Source organism: Hypanus sabinus, chromosome 17, assembly GCF_030144855.1.
Source record: "Hypanus sabinus isolate sHypSab1 chromosome 17, sHypSab1.hap1, whole genome shotgun sequence".
NCBI classification, from domain to species: domain Eukaryota; kingdom Metazoa; phylum Chordata; class Chondrichthyes; order Myliobatiformes; family Dasyatidae; genus Hypanus; species Hypanus sabinus.
The window spans coordinates 57,429,643-57,450,054 of record NC_082722.1 but is presented as its reverse complement, the minus strand read 5'-3'; the positions used below and the strand labels follow the sequence as shown (position 1 = coordinate 57,450,054).

Here is a 20,412-nt window from a genome sequence, read left to right as displayed (position 1 = left end):
TTGAATTTCCAGCATCTGCAGATTTCCTCATGTTTGCTCTTTAAAATCTGCGGATGTGGGAAATCCAACAGACACAGACAAAATGCTGGAAGGACTCACCAGTCCTGGTGAAGGGTGTTGGCCAGAAACGTCAGTTGTTTCTTCTTTTCCATATTTGCTGACTGGCTGCTGAGTTCCTCCAGCTTTTTGTGTGTCTTACACCTTTTCCTCTCATCCGTATCTTGACATCAATTGGACTGGGCCCCTCCGAGTCTGAGGATGTCAAAGTTCAAAGTAAATTTATTACCAAAGTACATATGTGTCACTTATACAACCATGAGATTCATTTTCTTACGGGCATACTCAATAAACCCATGATAGAACAATGACGATGATGGCTAGTTCTTGTGAAGATCATGAGGGAACTCCATCGTTCTAAGACTTTTCTTCCCGCTTGCGCTGCTTAGGTTTATGGCGAGGATCAGAGAACGCGGACCAAATCTTCAGGCTGGATGAAGTTCCACAGTGGCACAGTGAGCTGTGATTACTGCAGTGACTGCAAGGCTGAATGCCGAGTATCGGAGTTTTCCTTCCAGACCGGCTGCCTGGCAAGGCTAACAAGTTCCATCTGCCAGGGTTTGGATTTGGAGTTGTTCTTCTCCTAGGCTGGCTGCTAACCAAGGCGGATGAGCCCAGCCTATCTGCCCAGTTATACCACTGGACATTCAGTTACACCGTGACGAAGAAAACTCAGAATAGGGACGCCTCGTGAAGGCTTTGCTGTGAGCACAGTAGTGTGGGAAAGTCCATATGCAAGTGACCTGCAACATGGCAAGCCAAACAGTGGTCTCTACACCTTGAAAGGAGAGGCTATGGGAGACACTTCCCCTTCCTTAAGTGAGCAGGGTGTCCAGCCCAGGACTCGCCCATCCCCAATAGAATAATAACAAGAAGAGAATCAATGATTGATAGATCAATGAATGAATGAATAAACAAACAAACAAGCAAGCAATAAATAACAAGAACATGAGATGAAGAGTCCTTGGCGGTGAGACCATAGGTTGTGAGAACATTTCACTGATGGAGCAAATGAGGTTAAGTGAAGTTATCCCCTTTGGTTCAAGAGCCTGATGGTTGAGCCTGATGTTATTGAACCTGGTGGTGTTAGTCCTGAGGCTCTTCCTGAGTTCTTCCTGATGGCAGCAGTGAAAAGAGAGCATCTCCTGGGTGGTGGGGGTCTTTGATGATGGATGCTGTTTTCACACAACAGCGCTCTGTGTAGAGGGCTTTACCTGTGATCAGGAGGAAGCTGAGATGGGACTTCCACTTAAAGCATTTGTGAGAACTTCAGCCTTTCCATGAGCACTCAGTTCTATGCCACACTGTCCCTGAGGATGCAGATTTTCTTGAATCTTTCTTGTTCCATTGGCTATTTAGTTGTCTAGTGCTACCCATGACTAACTGTGACAGAGCTGCAGAATTCTGATCAGATTTGTTGGTTGTGAGGTCACTTACCTCTTGTCTAATGAATTGAACTTTTGTTATTCAGTAGTAGGCATATAGTGCACGTTGATTGGACTATGAATTGCCACAGGTCCAGTGGGTAGCTTTCCCATTCAGGAATCAGACAGTGGTTACACCAGAAAACTAGGCGAGGAGATTCTCAGGTCCTCACCCACTCTGTGCTCCTGCTGTGCTCAGTGTTTCTGCCAAATAAACTGATAACGTGGAGGAGACCTCCATGTGTTTTGCTTGCGATGTGACGAGATTTTCATCCCATTTGTGGACTTTGCTCAAAATATATCCCACAACCAATTGCTTTTTACCTTGTATTGTCAAAGATAGAGTTACTGTATTGTTGCTGATTTTTGTGGACAAATTAATGGAGACATTATTATATCATCTTGTCTCCATTTGCCCAATATTTTTGTTGTTTGCTTCCCAGCTCTTTCATTCTCATTGTTCTTTAACAAACTAGAAAGTGAATGGACCTTGTTACCTGATTGGATAGTACCTAAATATCATCAACCGTACTTTTGCTTCCTAGTAATCATTTTTAATGAGTAATGAATTGATTTATCTCCTAGTAATTCACAGCAATGTCTTAAAATTTGATCTCCAGTTCCTGAAGTTTGGCCAGTCCTGGAAAGAAAGCTGTAATTGTAAGGGTGAAACGTAGAAGCAGGTTGGGAGACGTGTTACTGAGGAGAGTTCAGAAAAGCTGTTAGTGAAAATTTTATTGGAGGTGAGATTTTTCCAAGCAGCAGAGGTTGAGAGTGGTGGAACTGGAACAGGGCATGCTGAAGAAGGCAATCCAAAGTGTCTTTCTCAGTGTTGATTATAATCGCACTAATTGACTCAAGGTAATAAGTTAATTTGAATTCAAAGGAAAAGAAGCCATGAGTTTAGTTGAATTAATTCAGTGGATGAAGAATCATTTGGTGCAGAGTTCAAAGAAATGAGGGAATGACAGGACATGGGGTTTTAAAATAATCCTGGAAATCTGAAGCAAGAACCAGAGATGAATGTTGTCTAGATGATTTCAGCACTTATTACAGAGAAGGTGAATGTGTTAGAGAGGAAAAAAAAACATGATAGAACTGTGAGATGCAGAGCATGGCTGTCGCTGAAAGTCTGAAGTAGAGGAGAATGCAGTTAATACCCAGCATGTCAAGCTGAATTTGTGGAGATAGAAAAACTCAGTTAATATGTGGATCACCTTGAATCAAACCTAGCCAGTTCTGACACAACATTAAGGGCTGATTATCTGAAGTTGTTGAATTCAGTATGAGTCCTAAGGGGTATAGCATGTCCAGATGCAGATTACATGATGTTCCTCAAGTTTATGTGGGTCTTGGAACTGTATCATTAATCAGAGATAGAGGGTTTAAAGTGGGAGTGAGTTGGAAAATTAAAGTAACAGCAAATTATAAGCTTAGCATCATCGTTGAAAACTGAATGAAGATGTTTTGTAAAATAATCTTCCAATTGGTATAAGGGAAACCACACTGAGCACCCAATGCAGTGCCCTAAATTAAAAGTACAAATGAATTTGGCTTCATCTAGAAGGACTTTTTGGGTCTTTGGCTAATGGGAAGGGATGAAATTACAACAGCAGCAGTTCAAGGGAGAAACTGGAGAATGGAAGTGTCTGTTGAGGTGGAATAGCAAACCAAGGAGTGGTGGGAGGGACCAATCTCTTTGAACATGAACTTAAGGGGAACAATACCTTTTCTGTAGTTGGAGGGGGGGGGGGTTGCTAACAGAAGAATGGCAAATTGAAATGTATTTGAGAATGTTGCAAATTCCGAGTGAGGCCAACCCATGGTTAAAGAAAAGGAAGGACCTTTCACTGTCATCTCATCAAGAAGCATAGGATTAGGACCACAGAAATTGGGAGAATAGAATTAAATTCTTACAGGAACCAGGAGGTGAAGCATAGACATTTGTTAAAATTTGTGGACTTGCGGTGGATTTATAAATGCAAGTTCTCTGAGCTTCCTGTATCATTATGGACCTGGTTTAATTTTGTAATTTAAGAGAAGTTTTAATCTGTTTTCTGAATGTGGCAGCCGGGAATTGGTTTCAGATCCAATAAAGGGTCAGGAGTATATTTGTAATCATAAGAGGAATCTGATCTAACCTGTTACTGAATTTTGAAAATTATTTTCTGAATCTACGTGCCTGTGCTGCAGTTGCAAACAAGTTTTTCATTGTTCTGTATCTGTCTGTACCTATGTATATGACAATAAATTCAACTTGACATCGAACAAGGTTGTGATGCAAAGAAAATGTTGGAATAAAAAAGCACTCACTGATAAATTATCGTACTTTTCATTATACTTTATTTAATACACTGATGTAAGAGAATAACATGTAGATTTAGCCATTTTACTTTGGATATTAATATATCATTATATTATAGATAGTGTTTATTCTATATGAATCAAATTACATGCAATTACATAAATACATTAACTGCTAGATGGTAGTCGAAGGTGTTTACGACAGTCAGCCTCCCAGCTGTGAGGAATCCTTCTTAGATTTGATCCCCAAGAAACTGCACAGTTTTGTCAGCATTAGATCAACTATTTCTTCTTCCTCAGAAGCCTTAAAGATAAGTAAAAAATTCCTTATATTATTAATATTGTATCAAAATCAGTTTCATTATTTTTGGTTTAGCATATTTGAGCTGTGTTTTCATGCTATTATAAAATCTACCATTTTAGAATTGTGTAGCCCCACCACGCTGTCAATTGTAACTCATTTAACACCCATTATCAGTGTAAGAAAACTGGATCAAGTCAGACTCCAGGGAATAGAATACAGTATAATAATCTTGACTGACATTCCAGGGAAGGACTGGGAACATGATAGATTTCATCTTTCAGATGAGGTGTTAAACTGTGGATATACAGTATATTGTGACATTGTTTGGAATAAGAGTTATCCTACAGTCAGTATTATAAAATTGAAATGGAGTATTGTGTCATTCATGCATGACTGGGTAAGACTTTCCAGCGTGTGAGTAGGTTCTTACATGCACAATACAACACTGGTTGCCCTGGGAAAGTACTTAATCAGAATCCAGTTTAATATCACCAGCATATGCAAAAGTGCTATATAATTGAAGAGTCATTGACCGCATGATGTTTAATTTTAGCAAGACACAATGTAATTAGTGCAACCAACTTATATACAGTAATGTAGTAATAGAGCCTGTAGCCAAACTCAAACGCACAAATGTAATGTCAAAGTAATAGTTTTTTGACCTGATCTGCTTATTTAGATTGCATCTTTTAATTTGATCAGTTCATTGCTAAAGCTCTTGTGACTTCATGATCACTGACAATTAATGTAGTTTGCATGTGAAGAAGGGTGAAGCCTTGTTGCTCATAAAGATGAGCCATGAGAGAAAGAAAATGTGCAAAAGCGTTTCTTACTCAAGGATAAACAAATGAGTTTAAACAGATGTTGAAGCAAAGCAGCTATTTATTGAATAATTGAAATGATTAAAACGTTCATTGAAAATACCATGAAAATACACAGAGCAGATTGGGCAGCACAATGATAATGCAGGTAGCACTCCAGCATCACAACTTCAGTGATGTGGATTCCTCACTAGACCTCTGGTGCTATCTGTGTGGAGTTTGCATGTTTTCCCTGGGCCCACGTGGGTTTCCCAAAAACAACCTGGTTGTTAGGTTAACTTGTCACTGTAAACTCCATTTCATATTGATACATGGTAAGAGAATGAGAGGGAGAAAGTTATAGGAAAAGTCACAGAATGGAACTGATTAGATGTCTCCGTGAGTTGGCATAGACTCAATGGGCAGAATGGTTCCTTCTGTGTCATAAAGGAATATGAAATTATATATAAATAAATAAGTTAATAAAGATTATTATGCAAACCTTGTAATTCTTTTGTTCTTCACTGAATGCCACAAGTATAACTGAGATGAAAAGGTTCAACACGACAAATGTCATAAAGATGATGCATGACCCAATCAGAAATGAACCGAGAATTGGACTATAGTCCAGTACCTGGTCAGTAAAGCAAAAGCAAAATCAAATTTAAACCAGTGACAAACAAGAGAAAATTTGCAGATACTGAAAATGCTGGAGGAACTCAGCAGGCCAGGGAGCATCTAGGAAAAGAGTACAGTCAACATTTCATGCCAGAACCTTCTGGCAGGACATTTAAACCAATCTATTTTGGTAAATGCATTGAACTCTTGCAAAAATTGAATTATTTGTGAAAATGACTGAAATTGCAAATTAGTGTGAATTGAATCTATGGAACACTATCTGGGGACATATTACCCAGGCATAACAAGGTAAGAATTAAATTGGTTTGTGAATGATCTGAAGAATATCATTGCCATCATAAATAAGTGAATAGAAAAATACAACAGTATGAACCCTTCCATATTGCAATTTCCACAGTCTTAAATGTGATTGGATCACTTTGGAATTAATTCATGTTCAGAATCTGGATTACAGTGCAAAGAGAATAAATTGGAAGGTAATTCTGGAAGTTTGACTTTTGCACTACACAAGCTGTGGCGTAAAAAATGACACCAAACATTATCCAAATGAGACATTTAAATATTTAGCAATGCACACAAATGCTGGAAGAACTCAGCAAGTCAGGCAGTATATATGGAAATGATGAAATGAGTCGACATTTTGGGCCAAGGACTGGAAAGGAAAGGGGAAGATGCCAGAATATTAAAAGGTGAGGGAGGGGAAGGAAGCTAGGTAGAAGGTGATACATAGGTGAAGTCATGTGGGTAGGAAAGATAAAGGGCTGGAGAGGAAGGAATTTGATACGAAAGGAGAGTGGACCAGAGGAGAAGGGGAAGGAGGAGGGAACAAAGGGGAAGTGATAGATGAGAAGAGGTAAGAGGCCAGAGTGGAGAATAGAAGAGGGGAGGGGGATGAATATTGATTTCTCTTTCTGGTGAAAAAAATCTCTCCCCTTCTTCTCATCAAAATCTCCCCTCTTCTTACTGAAACACACAAGATATTGAAAAGTCTACTGTGGGTAGAGTGGACATGGAAAGGATGTTTTCAGAAGTTGGAGAGTCTAGGACCAGAGGGCACAGTCTCAGAATAAAAGCGCATCACTTCAGAACAGAAATGATGAAAAATTTCCATAGCCAGAGGGTGGTGAGCCTGTGGATCTGTCATTGGGTACATTCAAAGTGGAGGCTGATAAGTTTATTAATTAATAAGGGTATCAAAGGTTACAGGGAGAAGGCTGGAGAATGGGGTTGAAAGAGAAAATCAGCTATGATCAAATGGTGGAGAAGACATGATTCTTCTTTTATTGTTTATGGCGTTGTGGTAATTTGACTTGAATTGTATTTCCTAGCTAAGCAGATTCAGTGATCCCATATTGAAAAGTTATTCAAATTTGGACAAAGGCATTGGCTGCTTTGAAACCTGCAGTTGTACAGCTGCACAATCCTGGACCTGCAGGAGGCTGATGTAAGTGTTTCCTCCTGTGGGAGGACCTGAACTAGGAACCTCTGATTTAAAAAAATAAGGCATAATCCTGAAGATTGTTATGAAGCAAAATTTTCTTCTCTCAGAAACTAATTATCGTTGGAACTCTCTCATAAAGTGATTGAGACGTCTTTGAATATATTTAAGGCAGACGCAGATAGTCTCTTGTAATGCAAAAGTGTGAAAGGTTTCTTCTGTTAGCTGGGAATGTGGAATTGAGATTGATGATCAAGTCAGCCATGATTTTAGTATATGGTGGAGAGGTTGAAGGATTGGATTGGCCTGCTCCTGCTCTTAATTCATTTTATATATATGTTAACATTTATAATGGATGGGTCACATTTCAGAGGGAATACATTTACCAACTCTGAAAAATACAGCTGACAAGTGTAGACAAGCTGTCCCACACCTGCACTATAAATCATGAATCCTATTATGGAGTCAGAGTCATAGAGTAATGCAGCATGGAATTTTAAAAAAATCAATCAAAGTAGATTCAAAAGCAGTTTAACGTAGAATACAGCTTCTGCAAGGAATTGGGCATTTTTAAGTGTTTGATTTCTGTACCTCTTCATAGTTGAAGATCCCCAACTGAAGACTGACTATTGTCTCTGCAGCATCGAATATGGTTTTATAAGAAGACATACTCCAACCAAACATCAGGTTCGTCTGTAGAAGAGTGCAGACATTCATTACATTTCTCATTACAGTGATGGATGTTAAATTACCACATCTGATAATCAAATCATTTAAAGTAAAATTAAAGGAAAATAGTATCAAAATTGGCAATAGACTTCACATCCTAAATTTATGCAAATTTAGCCAAACACCCAAAGAATGTCAATGGATACTTTGTAAACCCAAAAATATTTGCAGCTGATGAAGGGTCTTGACCCAAGATGTCAACTGCTGATGTCACTCCATAGATGCTGCCCCTTGAAACATTGACTCTTTTTGTCTTTCCATAGCTGCCACTTGATCTCCTGAGCGTTTCCAGTTATTGTGTTGTTATTTGAATGGATATTTTACTCCCTGAAGGTTGCCTACATATGTAATGATCATAAGACCATAAGATATAGTCAAAGAATTAGGCCATTTGGCCCATTGAGTCTGCTCCACCATTTTTTTCACGGCTGACCCGCTTTTTCTCTCAGCCCCACTCTCCTGCCTTCTCCCCATACCCCTTCATGCCCTGACCAATCAAGAATTTATCAACCTCTGCCTTAAATATACATAAAAACTTGGCCTCCACAGCTGCCTGTAGCAAATAATTCCACAGATTCGCCACACTATGGCTAAGGAAATTCCTCCTCATCTCAGTTCTAAAAGGACACCCCTCTATTTTGAGGCTGTGTCCTCCGGTCTTAGACTCTTCCATCATAGGAAACATCCTTTCCACATCCACTCTATCAAGTCCTTTCACTAATCAATAGGTTTCAATGAGGACATCCCTCATTCTTCTAAATTCCACTGAATACGAGCCCAGAGCCATCAAACGCTCTTCAAATGACAAGCCATTCAATCGTGGTATCATTCTTGAGAACCTCCTTTGAAGAATCTCCAGTTTCAGCATATCCTTTCTAAGATAAGGGGCTCAAACCTTCTCACAATACTCCAAGTGAAACCTCACCAGATTACAAAGTTTCAACATTACATCCTTGCATTTATATTCTGCTCCTCTTGGAATGAATACTAACATTGAATTTGCCTTCTCACAACTGACTCAATCTGCAAATTAATCCTCAGGGTATCCTGCACAAGCACTCTCAAGTCCCTTTACCCCTCAGATTTTTGTATTTTCTCTCCATTTAGAAAATAGTCAGCCGTCTCATCTACCAAAGTGCATGACCATACACTTCCCCATATTGTACTCCATCTGTTATTTGTTAGCCCATTCTCCTAATCTGTCTAAATCCTTCTGTTGCCTCTCCACTTCCTCAAAACTACCTGCCTCTCCACCTATCTTCATATCATCCACAAACTTTTCAAGAAAGCCATCAATTCCATCATCCAACTCATTGATATATAATGTAAAAAGAATCAGTCCAAAAACAGACCCCAATGGAACACCACTAGTCACCAGCAACCAACCAGAAAAGGCTCCCTTAATTCCTACGCTTTACTTTCTGCAAATCAGCCACAGCTTTGTCCATGCTAGAATCTTTTCTGTAATATCTTGGGCTTGTAGCGTCATGTGTGGCACCTTGTCAAAGGCCTTCTGAAAATCCAAGTAGACAACATTAACCAATTTCCCTTTGTCCATCCTGCTTGTTATTTCTTCAAAGAATTCCAACATATTTGTCAGGCAAGATTTTCCATTGAGGAAATCATCCTGACTGTGGCGTATTTTATCATGTGCTCCAAGTATCCTGAGACTTCATCCTTAATAATTGACTCCAACATCTTCCCAACCACTGAGGTCAGACTAACTGGCCTAAAGATTCCTTTCTTCTGACTCTCTCCCTTCTTGAAGAGTGGAGTGACATTTGCGGTTTTCCAGTCTTCCAGAACCATTCCAGAATCTAGTGATTCTTGAAAGATCTCTTCAGCCACCTTTTTCAGAACTTGGGGGTGTACACCATCTGGTCCAGGTGACTTTCTACCTTCAGACCTTTTAGTTTCCCAAGAATGTTCTCTCTAGTAATAGTAGCTTCACACACTTCATGTCCTCTGATACCTGAAACTTTCACCATACTGCTTGTGTCTTCCACAATGAAGACTGATGCAAAATACTTATTCAGTTTGTCTGCCATTTTGTTGTCCCCCATTACTATCTCTCTAGCATCATTTCTCAGAGGTCTGATATCCACTCTCACCTCTCTTTTGCACTTTATATTCCTGAAGAAACTTTTGGTATGCTCTTTAATATTATTGGCTAGCTTACTTTCGTATTCCATCTTTAACTTAATAATTACATTTTTAGTTGTTCTCTTTTGGTATTTAAAAGCTTTCCAATCTTCTGACTTCCCACTAATTTTTGCGCTCTTGTATGCCCTCTCTTTTGCTTTTATGTTGGCTTTAACTTCTCTTGTTAGCCACAGTTGTGTCATTTTTCTTTTAGAATATATCTTACTCTTTGGGATGTATATGTCCTGTGCTTTCCGAATTTCTTCCAGAAATTCAGCCATTGCTGCTCTGCTATCATCTCTGCCAGTGTTCTTTCTCAATCAGTTCTGGCCAACACCTCTCTCATGCCTCTGTAATTCCATTTACTCCACTATAACACTGACACACCTGACTTTAGCTTCTCCTTCTCAAATTTAAGAGTGAATTCAATCATATTATGATCACTTGCCTCTAAGGATTCTTTTACTTTAAGCTCTCTGACCAATTCTGGTTTATTGCACAACCCCCAATCCAGAATAGTTTATCCTCTAGTGGAATCAACCCTGAACTGCTCTAGAAAGGCATTTCATGGGCACTCTAGAAACAACCCCTCCTGTGATCCGAGACCAACCTAATTTTCCCAGTCTACCTGCATATTGAAATCCTATTGCACATTGAAAGCTATTGTAACATTGCCCTCTTGGCATGCATCTTCTATCTCCTGTTCTAAATAAGATGTAGGCCATCTGCTGTTCGGCAAACTCCCAATTGGGTCTTTTTACCCTTGCAGTTCCTTCACTCCATTCACAGTGATTCAACACCTTCTGACTGTATGTCACCTCTTTCTAATGATTTGATCTAATTTTTTACCAAAATAGCAATGCCACCCCCTCTGCCTTCCTGCCTATTCTTTCAATAAAATGCGTACCCTTGGGTATTAGGCTCCCAGCTATAATCTTTCAGCCATGATTCAGTGATGCTTAGAACATCATACCTGTCAATCTGCAACTTTACTGCAAGTTCATCCACTTATTCCATATACTGCGCGCATTCAGACACAACACCTTCAGTCCTGTATTCAAACTTCTCGATTTTGTCTACCTTTTGTGTTGCAACTCATTCTATTGATTGCAATTTTGTCCCATGAACCGCCTCTCCTCACTACACATTATCTCTGTTTGTAAACCAGATACTTCATCTTCAATACTATTATCCGTCTTTCCTATGGTACAGTACTTGTTGCATTAAAGTATAGGCAGCTCAGGACACTACTCACACCATGCTCAGCCTTTTGATTCCTAACTTGTCTGAGGTCTTTCCAACATCTGCCTCTACAACTTTTCCATGAGCTTCCCTGGCAGTCTGGTTCCTATCCCCCTGCAAATCTAGTTTAAACCCAGCATTAACAAACCTTCCCGCTAGGATATTGGTCTCCATCCAGTTCAGGTACAAACTGTCCCTCTTTACAGGTCCCACCTTTCCTGAAAGAGAACCCAATGATCTGAAAATCTTATGCCCCCGCTCCTACACCAACTCCTTAGCCACGTATTAAACTGTATAATCTTCCCAGTTCTGGCCTCACCAGCATTTGGCACAAGCAGCAATTCTGAGATCACAGCCCTGGAGGTCCTGCCTTTAACTTAGTACCTGACTGCCTGATCTCCCTGTGCAGAACCTCATCACTCGTCCTACCCTTGTCATTGGCAGCTACATGGACCATGACATCTGGCTGTTCACCCTCCCACTTAATCCGACATATCTTGGGCCCTGGCACCCGGGAGGTATGATACTGTCTGGGAATCTCATTCTAGCCCACAGAACCTCCTATCTGTTCCCCGAACTAACAAGTCCCCTATCACCACAGTGTGCTTCTTCCACCCCACCCCCTTTCTGAGTCACAGAGGCAGAATCATGCTCAGCCGCTGTGACTCTCCTCTGTTAGGTCATCCCCCACCCCTCCCCGACTGGACTGGATATGATATAGCTGTTGTTCACAGGGCTAATCTGAACTGGCTGCTTCACACCCTTCCCCTTCCTAGCTGTCACCCAGTTTCCTGTGTCCTGTACCTTGGGTGTAACTACCTCTCTATACTGTATGTCCTATCTATCGGCCTCCCGAATGATCCGGAGTTTATCCAGTTCCAGCTGCAACTCCTTAAAATGGTTTGTTAGAAGCTGCAGTTGGATGCACCTCGCAACTGTTGTTGGTCAGGGACCCTGCAAGTCTCCCTGCCACCCCACATCCCGCAAAAGGAGCATTCAACTATCCTGCCTGACATCCCTATTGTTCTAGCTGAGCAGATATAAAGTAGAGGAGGAAAAAATCTTGAGCTTTTCTTTGATTGGGCAATGTTTGCTCTTTACTTTGATCTTCTCGTCCAAAAGCAGAGTAAAGCCACGATATCACAGTTTTGTGCGTAGGGCTATGTAGAGACACACTCCAGCCAGATAATGAGGAAATAGGTTTCATTTCAGTTGTTTGTCAAGTAATATCTGTAAGTTACTCATCAAATGTTTACAGAGTGAGGTGTAATGCTGTAAAGGTGTAATGCCTGCAGCAGCACAAGACCAGCAGTCCTTGCAAAGACACTTCCCCATTTCACCTGCAGCTGTCTAACAAGAGAAAATGAAATATGCCTAAACAGGGAATTTTAGGAAACCCTCTTATTTAACTCTTGGTAGCAAACTAAGTAATGTCACAAATATTTTGACACAATTTTTGACCATGCAGATGCAAAACCAGTTCCAATATTGCTGCCTCAAGAAAGCAACATAAATCAAAGATCCCTACAACACACCTGGACCATGGCATCTCCTTGCTGCTGCCATCAGGCAGGAGGTACAGAAGCCTGAAATCCCACACCAGCAGGTCCAAGAGCAGCTACTTCCCTTCAACCATTCAGCTGAATCAAAGTGCACAACCTAATCACTACCCAGGATAGTAACACTAGAGCCACTTCAATCACTTAGCACTACAATGGACCTTGTCTTTCAATTCTACTGGTGTTATTTCTGGTAAAAAAATGTGTATAATTTATGTTTATGTTTTTTGTGAATGCTTCTCCTCTGACGGTGTGTGCCTGGGACACTGCTGCAACTAATTTTTTCTTTTAAGACTGTACATTCATGTATTATTTCAATAAACTCCACTTCGACTTTGAATCTGAGTTGCCTCTAAACACATCTGTGATAACAAATGCTGGAAATATTAACCGGTCAGACACCATTTGTGGACAGAGAAACAGGCTGACATGTTGAAGAAATGGGAAAGAGAGAAAACTCATTAGTTGTTAAAGCATGGGGAGAGGAGTAAGAGGAGAGAGAGAAAGGAAGAAAAGAGAGGAAGAGAAATAAAGACAGAAATAGAGAGAGAGAGAGAGAGAGAGAGAGAGAGAAGTATACTGTATAGGTGGTATACATCTAACTAAACACTACAGCCAATGCCACCATACTCTTATGGTCTTATACCGAAATCCAGAACTCCAAGTAATGTCCTCCTTTTGACTTGCAAAGCTGAACTCAAAAATCAAAGAGCCCTACAACACACCTGGGCCATGCCATCTCACTATGATCAGTAAACCTAAGTAACAATGAATAATGAAATACTTTGTATTATTCTTACTGGAATACATCTTCTTACCGCAATAGAATAGGCCAGGAACATGATCAGAATAACAATAAGGAAGCCTGAGATGTCTCCCCACGCCCTTCTTAATGTAGATGTAATCATATTGAGCTTGGGGTTAAGGCGTAGCAGATGCCATAGTTTTATTGTTGCAAGGAGAACCAGGAAGGCAATTAAATAACCCATTATTGCGTCTGCCATAGCAGTCTCATAGAAACTTACAAACCTGTAACAAACACAGTAGATTGGAAATTAGGTATAAACTCAGATACAATGCACATAAATGTGAATGCAAACAACTTTCATCTGTTCAGTATCAGTTTTGGGAACATGAGTTCAGACGTATTACAGTTTTCTGGTGTTGGTGAGACTTTTGCTGCAGTTCTCTTAGTGCTGAGCAAATGGTTTTACTTCCCACCAGGATAGGAAATTTCTGCTCCATGACATTTATTTCACTCAATGTCACCTTTGGCATAAGGCTAACATAATAGGAAATAAAGTGGGTTTTAAGAGAAAGTTAATGAAAGTAATATCATGCAAAAGGAAGAAAGGGAAATTTAATTTATAAACACCATAGCAAGAAAGTGAGGCAAACTCCATAGAGTAGCAGGTTGAAGGAACTATATACACACACATGTTGGAACATATTTGTCATCCAGCTATGTTTAGAAGCCAAAGTGAGTCACAGTCCATATGGCAAGGTTATGCTGCAGTCTTGATATTCCTCAGTAGCAGCTATTGTTTTTATAATGCAGTATATCTATTCTGTTACGATATCTTTTTACTACCAATTCACATCCTTCATCTATATTAATATCCACAGGGCATTATTATTTTGGATATTTGACAGTTAAAAATTGGAATTCAAGAATGCACTGTAAAACGGGAATCAACGATGCACACAAGAGATTTTGTAGATGCTAGAAATCCAGAGTAATACACACAAAATGCTGAAGGAACTCAGCAGGTCAGGCAGCATCTATAGAGATGAATAAACAGTTGAAATTTTGGCCCAATAGATGCTGCCTGACCTGCTGAATTCCTCCTGCAATTTGTGTGTGTTACACAAGAACTAAGGTCCTGCTCTTAAAACATTATAAATGATAAGCAAGGACGTACCCTGTTCTGTGACTATGATAATATTCAATGTCTCGCTTTCCTAGAAGTGTTCTCTTTATGAATATAGAAAGTGCACTCCAGCTGATCATTATAATGGCTGTCTCCAGAAGGTTCCATTTGCTTTGGAAGTATTTCCATTTCTGTTCTTTCAATTGTTTGCCCTGGGAAAGATCAGAAAATATATAATGCACAACAGATTCACCTATGTATAAAATCTGATAATAAAGTAGAAAATGCTGGAAATTCAGTCATCACCTGAAAGGAAATAAAACATGGTGTAAGTTTGTCTCCAATGAACTTTCATGTATGGGTAGTGGAGAACTCAAGCTGTGACACCTTGGACCTCAATCTATATATGGAGAAGTGTTTTGTGTACCAGTGGAATGGGAATGATATTGGAAAGAAACAAAACTATACAACAGTTTGCAGGAAAGGAAGAACCCTTTCAGAATGTTGTCAGTAATAGATTAAGAATCCCAACACTAGACAATTGTTCGCCCTCGTGCCTGTTATCCAAACCTTGAGTGGAAAATTTTGTCCTGCCAGGAATTACACAAACAAAAAAAAGTCAGTTTTTTATTAAGGTGGATGCACCAGCAATATTGGCAGCCACTGCACTAATTAAATGAAGAAATTAGAGAAGATGGGATAGATCTTCTTCAGAGCACTTAAAGTTAAGAAGACTTTTGGTTCAACAACAAATGGTTCTATCAATATAGTAAGTAGGCTCTAAGGAAAAATGCAGGAGCAATGTCAGGTTGGCTCCATGCTACATAGGAGATAATGGGGCAGATAATAAAACTTTGTCCAATAGGTATATTTTTAAAAGTTACAAGAGACGACAGTTTCTGGAATCTGGAGCAAACACTGCTGGGGGATATCAGAGAACTGATGTAGGGTCACAACACAAAATGTCAACCATTCCTTCAAAATGCCTCCACAGACAATGCTTGACCTCCTGATCTCCTCCAGAAGTTTATATTAAACAGAATTGTCTCATATGAGAACAGAGAGATAGCAGGATTTAGATGTTTAAGAAGATTATCTTAAAGCTTAGGCCCTCTGTGACTGAATGCAGATTCACAAGTGATGGAGTGAAAAGGTTCATTTGTGAGCATAAGCTTATATTCAGAGGAATACAAATTCTCGATGGACATTTAAAAGACTTAAGTGGTTTGAGCAGAGCAATCAAGAAGAAGCTTTTTTTTTGAGTGACAATGAGTGGTAGGCAGAAGGTACAGTCTTAGGTGATTGACAAAAGAAATGAAGTTCACATGAAGGTTCACATTTTTTGGTTTTTGTTCGAGACACTATGGAACATTTTTGTTCCATTGCTTCTGGAATGCTGTACCTGGAAGTTACAATATAAGGCAGATTAATATCCTAAAGTTCAAAAGAGAATTGGATAAATGTTTGGAAATAATAATATTTTCATTAACAAGAGCATTTATTTCAATTACCCATATCTGCCAAAGAGCTAGCTCAGGCACTATGAACTGAATGACAACTTTTTAAACTCTGTCATTGCTTCTGCTTTCATTCCTGATGCTCCTTCATAGTAAAGGGATTGTAAAAATATGGCAGGTAACATCTTCCATGAAAATGCAAACTTTCATGAATGCCTCTTAAACTGCACTTCTTGCGTATCATCACAAATCTTCATGAAGCCTTGTGTTTGTGATTGAATTTATACAAAATCTTTCCAAAGCTCAAAGTAAGTTTATTCTGAATGCATGTACATATTACCATATATATATATATATATATATATATATATACACACACACTTAAGATAATATGTATATGAATCTACCCTGAGATCCATTTTCTTGCAGACATTCACAAGAAAAAAAGTAAGACAATAGAATTTACAAAAACAAAACTGCCATATACATAAACAGACAAAGACTAACAAACAACCCTTACCTCGAGATGGCTTGGTTTTCTAGTATCTCTTCATGCAGGTGATGTATGAGTTACTTTACAGTTGCTCATAATGCTCACCTGTCATAGACTTACCTGAATCACCATATAGTAGATGAGGAAGAGGAAATAAATCACTTCAGCAGCAACAACAAAAATGTGCAACCCGTCGGTGTACTGGTAGAGACGGATACTCTGAAGATCAGCATGTGTAAAGAAGGCCCCTGCAAATAGATATCGGTACATTGTTTTTACCAGAAAATGTATTATTTTTAAATGAACTTTGCAAGAAAGCTCAAGAAATTCTAGACTCCATCTCTGTTTACCTAGTTGAAGAATTTCATCAATGGCCATGCACCTCTGCTGAACATTGAGACAGTCCCCTCCCATCACACCCCCTCAACACTCTCCAAAAACCAGAGGTTACATGTCTTGCTATCACCAGCAAGGTATCTCAATGGCCATTTAATTAATGCTGGGTGTAAGCTCCCTGACTCCACTATCAGTAAATGCTGCAACAGTCCTGCCAGTCCAGTCCGGTCCAAAAGGTTGACTATACTCTTTTCCACAGATGCTGTCTGGCCTGCTGAGTTCCTCCAGCATTTTGTGTGTGTTGCTTGGATTTCCAGAATCTGCAGATTTTCTCTTGCTTGTGACAGGTGAAATCCAGTACTTTCACTTGACCTTTTATAGACAGATTAAAAACAGAATATTCATGCAAATCAAATTAGTTTTATGTTGAAGTTGCATTTGAACATTCAGTGAGAAAAGGCCAGATTATTTGCTGCAATTTCCTCCCTCAGGCAATGGTGCAGAACAACTTTTCAGATAGTGCAGAGGAAGAGTACAGGAGTGAAACAGATCAGCTGACAGTGATTTTCCAACAACGACCACACACTCAATGTCAGCAAGACCAAGGCATTGCTTGTGGGCTTCCAGAAGGAGAAGTTGGGAGTATACACTGAGAGGTCAACCATTGAGAGGGAGAGCACCTTCAAGACCCTATCTGGGTGCCAACATCTCCGAGGATCGACTCTGGGCCCAACACATTGATTCAATCTTGAAGCACCAGCAGCTCTACTCCATTTGGAGTTTAGGGGATTTGGTTTCTCACAGAAGACTCCTGCAAATTTCTGTAGAAGTAGGATAGAGAGCGTTCTGCCAGGTTGCAGGCCTAGTATGGAGGCTCCAATGTGCAGGATCAAAAGAAGCTTCAGAAGGTTGTAGATTCAGCCAAATCCATCACTATTGAGGACATCTTCAAAGGTTGGTGCCTCATGAAGGCAGCATCCATCATTAAAGACCCTTACCATCCATGACGTGCCCTCCTCTTATTACCATTGGGGAAGTGGTTCAATGATTCAGAAACAGCTTCTCTCCTCTGCTATAGGATATCTGAATGGCCCATGAACACTACTTCATTATTCTTTTTTTTGCATGATTTATTTCGTAATTTCTAGTAGTTTTTATTTCTTCGCACTATAGCTGTCACAAAACAAATTTCACATCATATAAGAAAGTGATAATAAACCTGGTCCCAATTCTGATACTGATTCAAGTGGTGTAAAACATTTGGTAACCAATTTGCTACTGTTGCCTCCAGCATTTCCAAATATTCCCAAGCCAACAAAAAACAAAGTAACCAGACCAATATTTCAAGGTACCAGTATATCCGAGGTGTCAGGGATAAAGAGGTGCAATTAAATTATCTCTTCTTCTTCATTTACAATGCTGAAGTGGTAATCCTTCATATATCACACAGAGCTAAAGAAACCTCTCCACTCTTCATGGACAATAGTAATCTAAACGAAAGCAAAATCCTGTAAACCTGTTGATCTAATGCCCATCTTTAAACCGACTTCAATCAGAAATTTAAAAGTTCTGGCCTGTGACAAGTTGCATGGCGTTTCAAATCCCCTCACCATTCCTGCATTGATCTTTCTGCCTTTGGCCTTTCCCTCTGCCACAACGAAGCCAAATGCAAACTAGAGGAACATAATCTCATATTCCAATTGAAGCCTCCTGCAGCCCAACAGTATGAGCAATGAATTTTCCATTTTCAGGTAACTCATACACCCATTGTTCCTTTTCCACTCCTATCACTCAACTTACATGCTCTCCCTTTTATTCAGCTTTTCCTTCCCATCTCTCTCCCCACCCATTATCCTACCCCCAACTTGCTTCCATCTGCCCATCACCTATACACCTATTCTATAGGTTTCTTCTCCCTTTGCCTCCACTATTTCACCTGCTCCCCTTCCTAGCTCCATCCCCCCTTCTCTGTTTATATTTCCATTTAGTAATCTTCAATGTCTGTCTGTGCCTTACCCCTCCCCTGTTGTCACCCGTCTCCATCTACCTATTTGTTTTGTTAGCTGTTTCCATTTAACATCCAGCAGCCTCGGCAACTAAAAACGCCCTCATCTCCCCCACCTGGCTCCATCTGCCCATCATCCTCCCATCTGACTTGGTTCCACCTACCATCTTCCAGCCTCTGTCCTGCTCTTCCCTCTCACCTCTTCATCGTGGCACCCTGGGGGAGCCCTTGCAGTCACGGGGATAACCTGCAAACTCTGCAGAGAGGTCAGGATTGGATGTGGGTCACCAGCAGCTTTGGCAGCAATGCCACTCTGCTGTCCAAATGACCCAAGGAACTTGTGAACTTTGTTACTGTATTTGTGCAAGTTTGTAAGTCAGATACAGTCATACTGAAAGTATCTACGGAATCATGTTTAACACGAGCTGACAGCTTTTCCATAGGCACAAGACATTCCACAGATGCTGGAAATCTTCATCATAACAAACTGTTGGAGGAACTCAGCAAGTCAGTCAGCATCAATTGAAGGGAACAAACATTTGACATTTTGGGCCAGGACCCTTAATCCTGATTTTTGTGTTCTTCCAGCATTTTGGGCATGAGGTTCCAATTTTTCCATAAGCTCATTTTTCCTTGGGAGAATAATATTTGGACTAACATTCAATTTCCTTCTATCATTGCATAACTTATAAAGTTAACCCTAGGTTTCTCCAACCTGTTTAATCCAAATAATTGGGCAATTTAAAAGGAAATTAGACCTAAAAAAAAAGTGTTCGAACTTTTGCCTCTGAAAAATATACTGATGTACTTGTAGTTTATGTGGTTTGCTAAGATATTTTGTAAATGATTCATTAATACTGTCCTTCCCTTAATAATTTTCTAATATCTTCCTAGTATGCATCATCTAAGGGTTCCAAAACAGGAAATAGTATTTTAACTGAACATAACTAATATCTACGGAAAGGCACTGTATTTATTTTATATTGCATAATTCAATAAACGCAATCCTAGCCTTGCTCTGAGTTGCATCTGTTATAGATCAAACCATTGTGAAATCCTCCCCTTGCTTCAAACTTCTGTTTTGCATTAATATATTTAACTTTGATCCTAGTCAAATGTATCACGCTGCGTTCATCCATATTAAATATTGCTTGCCTAACGCGGACAGATTCCTGTGACATGGTGAAAACCTCTATTAGTAATGTACACTCTGTTACAGTTTAAAGTTATCATACAGATTGCCAGAAGGGAGAGTATCACTCTGACTCTAAATTATTCAATTTTAAACACCACAACTACATTATTACTGAAGTTGAAGTTCAAAGTACTTTTATTGTCGACGTATGAATGCAGTACACAATCCTGAAATTCGTCTGCCTCTCGGACACTCACAGTACAAAGAAGAACCATGGTACCAATCCGTTCAAAGACAAACATCAAACATCAACCCCAGTGCGCAAAAATAAATTGCACACACGGCAACAAAAAACACAATTGAAAACACAGGCTATAAAAGACAAAAGGCATATTTCAGTGAGTCCAGCTCTGTGTTCATTATCTGTAGACCTTAATTTCTATTGTATTCTACCAACTGTCCTGAATTTTAGCAGAA

The 20,412-nt window shown here is 39.7% G+C and overlaps 1 protein-coding gene across 1 annotated transcript in view; it reads right to left on the bottom strand.

The window, feature by feature from the left end:
- Window positions 1-3,881: 3,881 nt before the first annotated feature.
- pkd1l2a (polycystic kidney disease 1 like 2a) overlaps window positions 3,882-20,412 on the bottom strand; it is an 85,389-nt gene continuing 68,858 nt past the window's right edge. The window contains exons 30-35 of the mRNA XM_059993137.1: window positions 16,580-16,707; window positions 14,561-14,721; window positions 13,457-13,667; window positions 7,558-7,659; window positions 5,392-5,523; window positions 3,882-4,089 (exon numbers count right to left, since the gene is read on the bottom strand). Of these exons, the coding sequence (XP_059849120.1) occupies window positions 3,991-4,089; window positions 5,392-5,523; window positions 7,558-7,659; window positions 13,457-13,667; window positions 14,561-14,721; window positions 16,580-16,707 (833 nt within the window). The 3' untranslated portion in view covers window positions 3,882-3,990. The remainder of the gene's footprint in view (window positions 4,090-5,391; window positions 5,524-7,557; window positions 7,660-13,456; window positions 13,668-14,560; window positions 14,722-16,579; window positions 16,708-20,412) is intronic.